The sequence below is a fragment of the Polypterus senegalus genome, chromosome 8, assembly GCF_016835505.1.
Source record: "Polypterus senegalus isolate Bchr_013 chromosome 8, ASM1683550v1, whole genome shotgun sequence".
Lineage (NCBI taxonomy): Eukaryota > Metazoa > Chordata > Cladistia > Polypteriformes > Polypteridae > Polypterus > Polypterus senegalus.
In genome coordinates this window covers 85,147,873-85,163,186 of record NC_053161.1, presented here as the reverse complement: position 1 = coordinate 85,163,186, position 15,314 = coordinate 85,147,873, and the positions used below count along the sequence as shown (strand labels likewise).

Genomic DNA, 15,314 nt, shown 5'->3' with positions numbered 1-15,314 from the left:
GTCCGTCTGTCTGTGCCGGGGCCAGCGTTCACAGTATATATATGTGTATATGTATAGATATGTATATATATATATGTTTATGTGTGTGTGTAAATAATATATATATATATATATATATATATATATATATATATATATATATATATATATATATATATATATATATATATATATATATATATATATATATGACAGCAACACTCATCACTCACAACAGTGACAAAACAATTACATTAACAATCATCTTACGTTATTTTTAAAATGTTTGCTTTTCTTTTTCATAACTTCTTTAACACACTACTTCTCCGCTGCGAAGCGCGGGTATTCTGCTAGTATACTAATAAAAGGCAAAGCCCTGACTGACTGACTGACTCATCACTAATTCTCCAAGTTCCCATGTGGGTAGAAGGCTGAAATTTGGCAGGCTTATTCCTTACAGCTTACTTACATAAGTTAAGCAGGTTTCATTTCGAAATTCTACACGTAACGGTCGATAACAATCGACAACGTCCACCATGTTGAACTTTCTTATTTATGGCCCCATCTTCACGAAATTTGGTAGGTGGCTTCCCTGAGACTTATTTCTATGGTATGACGCCACTGTCGGCCGCCATATTGAACTTTCCAACGTCACCAATTTTCCAACTTCTCGTGTAGGTAGAAGACTGACCCCATCTTCACAAAATTTGGTAGGCGGCTTCCCTGCGCTAACCAAAACCAATGTATATACTTATTTTGGTGGTTTGACGCCACTGTCGGCCGCCATATTGAACTTTCCAACGTCCCTAATCCTCCAACTTCCCGTGAAGGTAGAAGGCTGAAATTTGACAGGCTCATTCCTTACAGCTTATTTACAAAAGTTAAACAGGTTTCATTTTGAAATTCTACTCATAATGGTCATAACGGTCAAGAACGTCCGCCATGTTGAATTTTTTTATTTATGGCCCCATCTTCTCGAAATTTGGTAGGCGGCTTCCCTGCACTAACCGAAACCAATGTACGTACTTCTTTCGGTGGTATGATGCCACTGTTGACCGCCATATTGAACTTTTCAACAGTCTTTGCTACTTATGGGCCCATCTTCAAGAAATTTGGTACACGGGTTCCCAACGCTAACTGAATCTTACTTACGTACATATATACATCCATAGCCTGCAGCTCGACCACCGTGTGAGGTGGCGTTGGGTCCCCCATCCCAACGCCTCCCACGTTGTTGGCTGCCTGCCTATATAAGACCGTCCGTCGCTCCAGTCTCTACATTCCCTTCCTTGCTTCACCACGGGATTCACGTCTCCCTACTGATAACTACAGCCTTTTTGTTTAATCCACGGCTTCTCCGCTGTTTTATTGTTTGTTTATTACAATTATAGTTATTGTATAGGTATTTTAGACTTACTTTACATTTCTCAGGTACCCATTTCCTTTATCATTCCAACCCCCATTACCATGTCTATCGAGGTGATCACTATCGATCAAATAACTGTCACTTACCGAGTGGTTTCCATGCCCGGAGATGGCACCTACCTTTTCCATTCTCTTTGTTACATATTGCATGGCCATATCAGGCTCACTCTTGATATCCGGAGGAACATTGTGTCTTATGTATTGAATGACTGGGACAGTTTCAAGGTGTGGACTGATGACGGTACAGGAGATAATTATACTACACAGGAGCACTAGAAGAGTGAAATGCTTAAGCCCTTCACCTATGGTTCTGCATGTGAGTTAATGGCTGCCGCTGAATTGTTCGGTTGTCGCTTTGTGTACCGACATGGCCAAATATTTTACACCTTTCGACAACCGCCAATGCCTCTTAAACATCTTAGATTCACAGGTGACGATTTCAGTGGTGGACACTTTGATGTTTATGAATGTTTAAACTCTCAAAAGCTGGATGTGATTTTATCGATGAAACCGGTTGTGTGCTTACAACGCTTTACAGATGCCGAATGTCACTTCAACACAACAAATCCTGCAAATACTGTCGTAACTGAAACAAACCATGAAACTGAAACCGATTAAAGAGTAAGTTCAGTGCACAGCTTGGTCATGTTACAACTGGAGGGCCGAACTGACAACATGGTATACAAAGAGATCCTTAACAAATAATTATTGGCATATTTTCCCTTGGTTTAAAAAGGTTTAATTTTCTTCTTAATAAAAATTTTAATGCAGTACTTCGCCGCTGCGAAGCGCGGGTATTTTGCTAGTGTGTGTGTATGTATGTATGTATGTGGTCTGGTGGAGGAGTCAACCCTCCTCCGGGGCGTCCTGGCTGGGTAGGATATGGTTTGTGGTCAATAGTACAGTGTAAGGAGGTGAGGTGGGGTATTTGCGAAATTTTTGCATTCAAAATGAATATCTGTATTTTTCACCTCCATTGATATAATCAATGAATGTATATGCTGTATATATACTCACCTAAAGGATTATTAGCAACACCTGTTCATTTTCTCATTAATGCATTTATCTAATCAACCAATCACATGGCAGTTGCTTCAGTGCATTTAGGGGTGTGGTCCTGGTCAAGACAATCTCCTGAACTCCAAACTACAGGGAGTGCAGAATTATTAGGCAAGTTGTATTTTTGAGGATTAATTTTAATATGGAACAAACACAGTGCTATCAGTCAATCCAAAATGTTAACATACCTGAAACCTGAATGTTTCACAACGGAAATGTGAGTGTGAACATCATCAGGGGAATACATATGTGTGCACAATTATTAGGCAACTATTAGTGTGCAGATTTATTATGCAACTAAAGGAAAAATGAAAATTTTCCCATCTCACTCGTTTATTTTCATCTGTTATAGTGAGAATAATAAACAAACACCTCAAAATTTACAAATAAACATCTCTGACATTTCAAAAAAAATAAATCAATCAATGAATGACCAATATAGCCACCCTTCTTTCCAATAACAGTCATAAGCCTTTCCATTCATGGAGTCTGTCAGTTTCTTGATCTGTTGACGTTCAGCTTTTTGTGGAGCAGTGACTACAGCCTCCCAGACACTCTTCAGAGAGGTGTATTGTTTTTCTCCCCCGTAAATCTAGCGTTTAAGAAGTGCCCACAAGTTCTCGATAGGGTTTAGGTCAGATGAGGAAGGGGCCATGTCATTATTCCTTCATCTTTAAGGCCTTTACTGGCTGGCCACGCAGTGGAGAACTTCGATGCAAGTGATGGAGCATTGGCCTGCATAAAAATCATGGTCTTTTTCCTGTATCACTGTTTGAAGAAAGTGTCTTCGAAAAACTGGCAGTAGGTTTGGGAGTTGATTTTGAGTTCATCTTCAATGCAAAAGGTCCAACTAGCTCATCTTTAAAAATACCAGCTCATACCAGTACCCCACCTCCACGTTGGAGTGGAGCTCTGTGCCCATTACTGATCCACAGGTCCATCCATCTGGTCCATCAAGAGTCACTCTCATCTCATCGGTCCATAAAACCTTTGAAAAAAATCTGTCTTCAGATATTTCTTGGCCCAGTTTTGACGTTTCAACTTATGTTTCTTGTTCAGTGGTGGTTGGGTTTCAGCCCTCCTTACCTTGGCCATGTCTTTGAGCACTGAACACCTTGTACTTCTGGGCACTCCAGGTAGGTTGCAGCTCTGGAATATGAAAGTACTGGAGGATAATGGGTTCCTGGTAGCTTCACGTTTGATTCTTCTCAAATCTTTGGCAGCTAATTTATGTCTTTTGTTCTCAACACGCTTTCTTGCGACCCTGTTGACTATTTGCAACAAAATGTTTGATGGTTCTGTGATCACACACCAATATCTTAGCAATTCCAAAAGTGCTGCATCCCTCTGAAAGACTTTTTACAATTTTTGACTTTTCAGAGTCAGTTAAATCTCTTTTTTGGCCCATTTTGCCTGAGGTAAACTAGCTGCCTAATAATTCTGCACACCTTGATATAGGGTGTTGATCTCCTTAGGCCACACCCTCCCTCATTACACAAATACACATCACCTGACGTGCTTAAATCCAATAAGTATTCAAGTTAATACAGCTTGGAGTTGGAATATACGCATTAAAAATGATGATATGGTCAAAATACTCACTTGCCTAATAATTGTGCACACAGTGTAAATGTCAGAATGGGAAAGAAAGGTGATTTAAACAATTTTGAGCGTGGCATGGTTGTTGGTGCCAGACGGGCTGGTCTGAGTATTTCATAGTCTGCTCAGTTACTGGGATTTTCACACACAACCATTTCTAGGGTTTACAAAGATTGGTGTGAAAAGGGAAAAACATCCAGTATGTGGCAGCCCTGTGGGCGAAAATGCCTTGTTGATGCTAGAGGTTAGAGGAGAATGGGCCGACTGATTCAAGCTGATAGAAGAGCAACTTTGACTGAAATAACCACTTGTTACAACCGAAGGTATGCAGCAAAGCATTTGCGAAGCCACAACACGCACAACCTTGAGGCGGATGGGCTATAACAGCAGAAGTCCCCACCGGGTACCACTCATCTCCACTGCAAATAGGAAATTTGAGGCTACAATTTGCACAAGCTCACCAAAATTGAACAGTTGAAGACTAGAAAAATGTTGCCTGGTCTGATGAGTCTCGATTTCTGTTGAGACATTCAAATGGTAGAGTCAGAATTTGGCGTAAACCGAAATGGATCCATCATGCCTTGTTACCTCTGTGCAGGCTGGTGGTGGTGGTGTAATGGTGTGGGGGATGTTTTCTTGGCACACTTTAGGCCCAATTGGGCATCGTTTAAATGCCACGGGCTACCTGAGCATTGTTTCTGACCATGTCCATCCCTTCATGACCACCATGTACCCATCCTCTGATGGCTACTTCCAGCAGGATAATGCACCATGTCACAAAGCTCGAATCATTTCAAATTGGTTTCTTGAACATGACAGTGAGTTCACTGTACTAAAATGGCCCCCACAGTCACCAGATCTCAACCCAATAGAGCATCTTTGGGATGTGGTGGAACGGGAGCTTCGTGCCCTGGATGTGCATCCCACAAATCTCCATCAACTGCAAGATGCTATCCTATCAATATGGGCCAACATTTCTAAAGAATGCTTTCAGCACCTTGTTGAATCAATGCCATGTAGAATTAAGGCAGTTCTGAAGCGGAAGGGGGTTTAAACACCATATTAGTATGGTGTTCCTAATAATTCTTTAGGTGAGTGTATATTGTATATGTGCACTAATTTATTTATTCATTTATTATCCTCCTTGAAGTAACTTTTTTTTTTTGATAAAATGTGTTGAATTTTTGGGTTGAAAAATGACATAATAAATCTCATCTTTCTACTGTAAAATGTACAAAACACTAAAAGTCAGAAGTGTAGAAAGTATAATAATGATACAAATAATAGTAATGATTAAAAATAATACTAACACTGTATATACTGTGAAAATGTGTTGTTAGTGTGGTATATCTTGAAGCACAGTGAAATAAATACACAGTCCAACATCACATTTGGGGTAATAGTAGCATGATTCCTTACGGATTTTCATTCCAGATTGATCAGCTTTTGAACAGCACACTGCACATGTCTTTGTCTTGTCTTTGCACAATGTCTTGTCTTGTTTGTTTTTAATTTTAAATTGTAATTGTATTTTTTAATTTAATTTTAATTTTTTATTTGCACTTCATGTTTTTACACTGTGGACCCTGAGCTTTACAATTTCATCTATCTGTATACTTGTATGTGGTTGAAATTACATTAAAGTTCGCTTTGACTTGACATGTGCAGTTGATACAAGCATCACTTTTGGATTCATCAGAATCACTTTTGATTTCACTGTCCTTTTCAGTTTCATTACCTGAAGACAGATTCACTTTGTCATCACTGCACGTATCACTGTCAAGAGTGTGCAGCACCTGGGCTGCTGAAAAACATTCTTTTACAATTCGGCATTATGAGGCTAAGAGAAGATGTGTCTGTACTGTTGCCTGGGTAACACTCGGGCCTGTTGCTTATGCAAGATGCCTATATCGCTCCCCGAGCAACGCTTGGCACTAATGCTGTTGCTAGTTTTACAGCCTGAGTAAACCTTGGATCTAACTCTTACATGAGAAGTGTCTATACATTTTACTGAGTAATGCTCAGGACTAATGCTTTTAGTTCTGGTTTTACAGCCAAAGTGATGCTCGGGTCTAACGCTAGAGAGGTTAATCCTTTAAAAAGTTCTTGGATCATATACAGTATCAAACATCCCAGAGACTATTTACCTTGGGGTACTGCTGCTGATGCTTGTTGTCTTTTTCACAATCTATCCTCTTATGCTCAATGCCTTTGTCTAGAGACTGAAGTAATGACGTTGAGAATTAAGATGTAATCCGATAATTCTATAATGTACTTTAGTATGGCAGTATCTGTTACTGGAACTTTTTTTCCTTATTTTATGTACTCCATAAACACTGAAAAGAATTTTTCTTGGATCCATAGACAATTTTGTAACCCCGAAAAATGTGCAGGTATTTTTAATATATATATTCCTGTATCTTGTGATCTATATGTAATATTGGGTTATATTCCGTGCTTTCAGCTTTCTGAAAATGTTATCAACAGAATGAGAGAGCCATCCCCAGTTCCAACAAGATCACCTATTCAGCCACCTGGAATTCCTCTTTCTACTGCTGGTAAGAAACTTTTCAGTTTATTGGTTTGTGTAAAAGACATTCAGGTTTGCATTGTCAATATTTTCAGATTCATTTTCCTCTTAAATATTGTAGCATTTTGGCCTTGTGTCAAAAGCATTGAACCATAAAACGCAAAGTATTGGTTACGCCCTTAATTAAATATAGTTTTTAACCTTGAATATGTAATATAACTTGTCTGTGTTTCTTTTGTGACAACTATACTCGTATTTTAATAGAAGTACATATAACTGGATTGAGTTTGCCCATCAGATTCACTCGAAAACCAACTTCAGAATACTGGTTCTACAAGGGTGTTCCTTAGCTTTCACCTGTGTTTTCAAACGGCCTATCTGTCTTTGTTCATTACAGATGAGTGCACTGTAAGGACCATTGTTTTTTATAATATAGGGTATGCAGTTTATCATTGCCAAATTCGCTCTAACCACAGATAACCTGTGCAAGTCCCGACACTTAAAATGCTGACATAATACTGCATCTGTTGCATCTTTGGAAGTTTTCTGTCTAGCTCTTCCAGAATGGACTTAATCAATACAACCTTGATGACTACTACATTTTTTTTTTTTTTTGTTTGTGATGCTAATTCCGTTGCACTGAGTCATTTTTTTAGTGTCAGTTTAAATTAATAAAAAAATGAACTAACTAATACATAAAACGGTACTTTACAGTCTCAAGCTTCTCTGTTGAACTGCAGAGATACTTGCTCAGAACGTTTCTTAACTGAGCCATAATTGTAAGGAAAGGTCAGAGATAATGTATTAAAAAAAACAAGATTTGTATGTGTCTGAATTAAAATTGTATATATTAATACAGATGTGACACCCAAATATTCAAATGTGTTTTTTTAAATTCTTTTGCTTTTTGGATCACTCTGCTTTTTAAAGTCAGAGGTTTCCAGGTGCTGTAAAAAGTGAAAACCAGTAAACACTGTACATGTGTTTTATTTTTGCTGAGAAAAAAATAGTAGTACAATAAAGTAATTTTTGAAACTTTCTCAAAAAAGGCACTTTATCTGCTGTCTGTTTTGAAATTATACCCAAGCAATGTACAATGCAATGTTTTCAGTTAAAGGGAATTCCTTTCCCAGCTTGCTTGCAACTCTTACCTTGTCTTAACATAATAAATAACATTTTTGCTAACAGTTAGCAAGGGCATAGTTTAATATTTTTGAGATATTATTTAGTTTCAGATTGCTACCACTGCACTAATAATATAATATGCTGTCCAATAAGTTAGTTTGAATTACTATCAACTATTTTTACACCAAACACTATACTATGGACATTGAATTGAAAAAAGTTGGTCAGAATTAATTTTATCTCTAATTTAAAGTGCCTTACTTGTGCCCCATCACTTCCAAATGCAAATTTCCAATTTTTTTTTGTTAATATATATGTTGCCCAGTAGTAAAATTAAAAGTTATGCACAGTCATGCTGCCTTCTGCTTTGGATTTCGTAGAATCACCTTGTGGCCATTTCAAATTCCAGATTAAAGATATTATGATTGAGTCTAACTTCTTCTTGATGTGTAATGGAATGCTACTGAAATTGATATAGCAGCTTAGGGTGGATTTTATTTTGACAGTACAGTGGAACCTCGGTTCACGAACATCTCGGTACACGTACAACTCGGTTCACGACCAAAAAGTTCGCCAAACTTTTGCCTCGGTTCACGACCACACACTTGGTATACGAACAAGCCAGTTTCCCTTTCGGTTTGTGTGCGCAGATGATTTCTGCATGTGTTGCATTGTTCTCGGTCATACGTGCGTGCCTGCCTGCCTGCCTGCCTGCGCGTTCGTGCCTGCCTGCCTGCATGTGCGTGCCAATTACTGTATTTAAGCAGGTGTTGAGCCGCTCCCTGTTCATTGTTCTCAGTCAGACATGCGTGCTTTACCTGTGATATCTTTGCGCTCTATATTTCGTGGGCTTTTACAGTTAACCATGGCTTCTAAGCAAGTGAAGAGTGGTGAGAAGAAAGTTTTAAAGAAAATTGAAATCGAAGTGAAGAAAGAAATTAATGAAAAGTTTGAGTGTGGCGTTCTTGTTACTGATCTTGCCGCCGAGTACAAGAAGTCAAAATCGTTTTGACTATTCTAAAGCAGAAAGAATCTATTAAAGCAGCTGATGTTGCAAAGTGGCATTCATAGTGTGGTAAGGCATTCGGATTTGTTCTAATGTTCCTTTTTTTTTTTTTTCCGCTGTGCTTAAAACTCATTTTAAAAAAAGTGTTTACAGTGATCGGGCTGTAAGACTATTAGCATGAACTACTGCAGTGTTACTTTTTTGGTTGCTTGTGGTTGGCTTTTAAATTAAGGTTCTGATTTGTTCAAATGTTCCCCTCTTGAGGGAGATAGAGAGAACACGTGCTGCTGACAGGGAGGGGGAGTGTGTGCTACAGAGAGATTAGAGAGCGCCAGCGAGCAAGTGCAAAGAGAGAGAGAGCGAGCACGTGCTACTGACGGGGAGGGGGTGGTGTGTGTGTGTGTGTGTGTGTGTGTGTGTGTGTGTGTGTGTGTGTGTGTGTGTGTGTGTGTGTGTGTGTGTGCATGCATGCATGCATGCATGCTACAGAGAAGGAGAGAGAGCGAGCGAGCCTGCTCGTGTAGCTGATCAGGGAGCCTGGATGTTTTGTGTCAGTGTTATTCAATGTTTTTACATTAGTTTACTATTACACTGTGCATTCTATGGTGTAATTAACTATATTTGTGCTTAATCTTTACATTTATTTACATACAGTTCGTACGGACTAATTCTCTCTGCTAACATAAGAGAGAATATTGACCAGGTCCAAGAATGCAAGGACCTGGTTCTGTGTCTCTGGACAAGAGAACCCCCCCAATGTTTTTCTTTTTCATTTTAATTAGCCCCTTACCATTTAATAACCTATAGTATTGAATTTCTGACATACCTAATATACACTTCTTTGGATGATTAATTAAGCCAGTCTCTCTCAAACTGAAGTGGACTGCCTGGAGGCAAGTGCGTTTCCCAGTTGTTACTGAAAATGAAAACATGGTCCAAATACGGTTCTGAATTAGAATGTCGACGTAATATTTGAGCCATGATTTGCGGAAATGTAAGAGGTGTCCCATCAAATTCAAGTGAAAGCATAGCAAATTCATACAAACCATCTGGTGGAGGCAAAAGCTGTTTTCTCACAAGTAGGTTCCTTGAAAGACACATGCTAATATCCCTTAGTCATGTCCAAGCTATAGATATATGAGGCTTGACCAAGCTTTTCTATCAACTCATCACACTTTCGTCATGTGAACAGTGATCAAATATTGGGCTTTATCCAGCTGCTTGAGGAGCTTATCCACTCACGGCAATGGATAAGCATTGAATTGTGAGACTTGATAAAGATGGTGGAAGTCATTTCAAAAGTGCCAACTTCCATCTGGCTTAGGGATTTAAATGATTGGGGTATATCAGGGACTAAAACGTTCCTTAGTTACACTTAGATCTAACTCAGACTCTCCTCTGGGAGTCTGTATGGGAGTTCTCGGACTACTAGAGATGCTCTGATCAGGTTTTTTAAGGCCAATACCAATCACCAATTTTAATGTTAACTTGATTGCCCGATTTCAGATTTTTTTTTCTCTCAACTTTATCCCTTAAAAAAACTATTTATGCTAAGCTTCTCGTCAACCAGATGCATAGAAGTGTTATGTCCTATATTAAATTGTTATTTTTATAATTCAGCTATAGGCCACAGGTGTTAACTGTTCATATTTTAACAAAATGAAATTCTCTAGGCTTATTTTTCAGTGACCATGAATTACTAAAATAAATACAATTTCCTTAAAATAATACTTTAATAAAATATGTGCAAAAATATTTATCCATACTACATATGGCATAAAAGAAAATAAAACGCTTCCCTACAGGCTGTCATATTGGTTTATTTTTTTTGTAATATACTGTCAGGGATGCCAGGGGCCATGACCCGGCCGGGACGCCATGAGGGACCGGATGTGGGTCTGTGCCCACCCTGGATCACGTGGGGTTCACCTTCCTGGTTGCTTTGGGGGCCACGGGTACAGGGCATGGAAGCTCCACCCTGTAGGGGCCCGTGGTCACCGCCAGGAGGCGCCCCAATACCTTGGGGACCTGTTACCCCAGCACTTCCGCCACACCAGGAAGTGCTGGGGGGAAGAATTAGGACGGCGCCCGGAGAGCTGCCGGGAGGACAGCCGGCACTTCCACCACGCTGGGGCGTGGCCAGAAGAGGAATGCTGGGAACACTTGGGGCTCATCTGGGGACTGTATAAAAGGGGCCGTCTCCCTTCATTCGAGGCTGGAGTCAGGAGGAGGCAGGATGAAGCACAGAGGAGGTGTGGAGGCGGCCCGAAGAGAGGCATTGTGGCCAGGACTATTTTGGGGGGTTTTTATGCACGTGACTGGGTCTGTGTGACCATTGAAATAATTGTAAATAGTGTAAATAAAACGTGTGGTGGTGATTACAACATGTCCGTCTGTCTGTGTCCGGGCCAAGTCCACAATACCTACAGTATATACATAGATACATGTACTGTATATTTTTGTTGTTAGGGAAATGGTGAAAACTACTTTTTTTAATTAAGCGTTGTTGCAGGTTAGGTGCATTGGTGTTCCTAAATTGTTCAGTGTGTGTGTGTGTGTGTGGTGGCCTGTGGTGGGTTGACGCCCTGCCCAGGGTTTGTCCCTGCCTTGCGCCCAGTGCTGGCTGGGATTGGCTCCAGCAGACCCTGTGTTAGAATATAGTGGGTTGGAAAATGACTGACTGACTTGTTTCAGATACAGTATATATGAATAGGCATGCAGAAGTTAAGCATTGACCACTAGGTTATAGGATAGTGTGAGGAAATCAGTTATCTCAAGACTCTGAAGTTTTTATAATAAGGTAAAGGCATCATATATAACATTTAAATACTGTTAACCTTATTCACCTGTCTGTGATTATTACTGCATATCCTTTTATGCCTGAATCTTTTTTACTTTGTTTATTTATGCCATCTTCTTTTCTGTTTGTTTTTCCTGTCTTTTTTTAATTATTCTACAGTAGCTTTAGACTATTTTTTTATCATTTTAATATATCAAATCAGAAATTTTACATTACTTTTTAATATTGTATCTTGTTCTTTACCTTTGTCAAAAGTCACCTCTCTACCTCTTTGTGTACTGTTCCATCATTGGACTCCTTTAACATCATTATACAACTAACAATATTTAACTTGCAGTTTTCTTTTGTTTGTTTTATTTCTGTTTCTCCTTTCTCTAAAGTAAAGATGATCTGTATCAAATGGCCTATTTTATAATTATTTTTTTATGTTATTCCTTTTTGCAGTTTTTTAGGAGTTTGTGATAATTACTATGATGTTTCAGCAACCTTTTAGTTCTTTGCCAAAAGTGGACTTGTGTTTATTTCTGGCATTTGAAATAAAAATATCTTCTAAACAATATTTTGGTGCACGACTTGTTGTTCAGAATTGTTTAAGGTTCAGAATACTTTTATACATTGGGCTTTTCAAAATTTGATTTATTGGTCCATAAGATATTCTTCCAGTCTGCAACAGTCCACAGTTGGTATTTTCCTTTAAGGAATTGCTTTCTTACTGACACTCACCCTGTCAGACCTGCAGCACAATCTCAAAATTGAGACTTGCTTTTTTTGACTGGAGTTAAGATGTGCTTGGCACTGTTCTTGAAGCTGTTTGTGTAGCTGTTGTACTGTGAAGTGCCTATCATGTAAGCAGGTGATCCTCATAAACTTGTCTTCTGATTGGCTTGTGACCATGTTAGGTTTGCCAGATCTCTTTCTATAAGAGTTTATTCCAGTTTATTCTCAGGAATTGAAGCCTCTTATGTTGCGCCACGACGTGTGGTTCGTTTATTTGACAGCATGTAGATCGGGTAATTACATTCATGGCATTCATAGTCTGAATCACAATCTGATTGCATGGGAGAGGGGGTGCAGTGAGTGTGTACGCCTGATGAGCCCAGAATTAGGTTGAATCACACTCTTTGCACTATTTGGCAGTAAAACCTTGCAACATTATCTGATGTTCTTTAGGTAGTAGGTAACCACCCATACAATCATATATTCACACACATATATATATATATATATATATATATATATATATATATATATATATATACACTAGCAAAATACCAAGGCTTCAGCGGAGAAGTAGTGTGTTAAAGAAGCAATGAAAAGGAAACATTTTGAAAATAACGTAACATGATTGTCAATGTAATTGTTTTGTCACTGTTATGAGTGTTGCTGTCCTATATATATATATATATATATATATATATATATATATATATATATATATATATATTGTAAGAACTGGAGACCAGAGGCGTGGAAAGGTTTGGGGCAGCCACCCGTTTAATGCGGTTTCCCGGCTGCAAAAGTATTTGAGGCATTTTCAAACAGTTGTTCACACAACAGAGTCCAAAACAGAACTGCCTGCCTAAGCAAAGGCAGTGAGCTTTATAGCACAGAGGGCGGAAATGATGTCGTCCTCTGGGCGGAACTGGAAGTGACATCATCCTTGGGGCGGAACCGAAGTGACCTCATTCTTGGGGCGGAACCGAGGTGATGTGTCCTTCCTGGAAATGGCGGCTCCTGGTGGGATTTCCCGGTAAGACCTGCAGAGAACTCAGAAAGAGCGTCAGCGCACGCCCCTGGGCAGATGTATAAACAGTATTGTCTAAGCCCTTCAGCTGCTTCCCATGCACACGTGTGTGACAAGACTCCGCCTCACCGAGAGGTCGTGGGCCCGGGAGAGGGCATCGGCGTTGGCATGAAGGGACCCCTGTCGATGAACGAGCGTATATTTGTACTGCTGCAGGTCAAGAAACCACCTCGTGACCCGTGGATTCGACTCCCTGTGAAGGGCCATCCACTTCAGAGCGCATGATCCGTCACCAGAGTGAACACGCGACCCAAGAGGTAGTACCGCAGCTGAGTCACCGCCCATTTGATCGCCAGAGCCTCTTCTCTCCCGCCGCGCACCTGGTCTCCCGGTCCAACAGTTTCCGCTCAGGTACATAACGTGTCCCAAGCCTGTGTCCGGCGTCCGCCTGGAGGACAAAGGGAGAGAGAAGTTAGGGGAGATTAAGATAGGTGCTGAAGTCAGAGCCCTTTTTAAGTCACTGAATGCAGCCCCGCTTTATCAGACCATACCACCGTATTAGGAGCTCTTTTCTTTGTCAAGTCGGTCAAGGGCGCCGCTCTCTCGGAGAAACGAGGCACAAACCGGCGGTAGTACCCGCCAAACCGAGACGGATTGGACTTGCCGCTTGGTTTCTGGACGGGCCAGGCCATTATGGCTTGCAACTTGGAACACTGTGGCCTCACAGTACCCGCCCACTAGGTAGCCCAAATATTTGGCTTCTTTCAACCCGAAGAAACATTTCTTGGGGTTGATGCGGAGCCCGGCCTCTCCCAATGTCCGTAATACTGCTGTGACCTGCTGTATGTGTTCCTTCCAGGTGCTGGAATAGATGACAACGTCATCCAGATAGGCAGCACAGAACGAGTTATGGGGCCGGAGCACTTTGTCCACCAGACGCTGAAAAGTCGCAGGCGCCCCGTGTAACCCGAATGGAAGGACACGATACTGCCAGTGTCCGCTAGGAGTGCTAAACGCGTTTTTCCTTCGGACTCCGTTAAAGGAACCTGCCAGTACCCCTTTGTCATGTCAAGTGTAGTCAAGAATTTGGCTGGTCCCAGTCTCGAGGAGGTCGCCCACGCGAGGCATGGGATAAGCATCAAATCGGGAAACTTGGTTGAGCCGACGGAAGTCATTGCAAAACCTCCAACTGCCGTCAGGCTTAGCAATCAAGACGATGGGACTGGACCAGGGACTACTACTTTCCTCGATCACTCCTAGTGCCAGCATTCGCTTGATTTCCAGTTCCACTTCTACTTTCTTTGCCTCCGGGAGTCTGTAGGGTCGCTCACGGACGATCACCCCCGGGTCAGTCAATATGTCGTGCGCAATCAGAGAGGTCCGACCTGGCTGTTCACTTACCACCTCTGGGACCGGCGGATAGCTGCTTCGAGCTCCTGTCTCTGTCTGGGAGATAGCTGTTCACGAAATTAAGGGCACTTACTTCCGCGAAGAGAGAGCAGGGCTGTCCGGAGGAGGGATCGGGATCCCTCTCCTTCCACGGTTTCAGCAGGTTTACATGATATATTCGCTCAGCTGGTCGGCGATTGGGCTGTTTCACCAAATAGTCGACCAATCCCTTCCTCTCCTTAATTTCATAGGGGCCTAGCCAATGTGCGAGCAGTTTAGAGTGTGAAGTAGGAACCAATACCATGACGCGATCCCCGGTTGGAACTCCGGAGAGTCGTACACGGTCATACAGGCGGCCTGTGCTGATTGTGCCTCCTCGATATGACTTTTTAGTATAGGTCTTATTGCATCAAATCTATCGCGCAATTGGGCGATATACTCCAAAATATTAGTGGAGGGCTGTGCCTCCCCTTCCCAGCCCTCTTTTAAAATATCTAATAAGCCCCGGGGCTGTCTTCCGTATAGTAATTCAAAGGGAGAGAACCCGTAGAGGCTTGAGGAACTTCCGTAGGCAAAGAGGACAAGGGGGAGGAGTTGGTCCCAATTCCTCCCATCCTTGCTGACTACCTTACGTAGCATTTGCTTGAGAGTTTGGTTA

The 15,314-nt window shown here is 41.0% G+C and overlaps 1 protein-coding gene across 2 annotated transcripts in view; it reads left to right on the top strand.

Moving 5' to 3' along the window:
- chchd3a (coiled-coil-helix-coiled-coil-helix domain containing 3a) overlaps positions 1 to 15,314 on the top strand; it is a 200,516-nt gene that overhangs the window by 18,746 nt on the left and 166,456 nt on the right. For both annotated transcript variants that reach the window (XM_039761359.1, XM_039761358.1), the window contains exon 2: positions 6,527 to 6,620. In XM_039761359.1, coding sequence (XP_039617293.1) covers positions 6,527 to 6,620 — 94 coding nt within the window. The remainder of the gene's footprint in view (positions 1 to 6,526; positions 6,621 to 15,314) is intronic.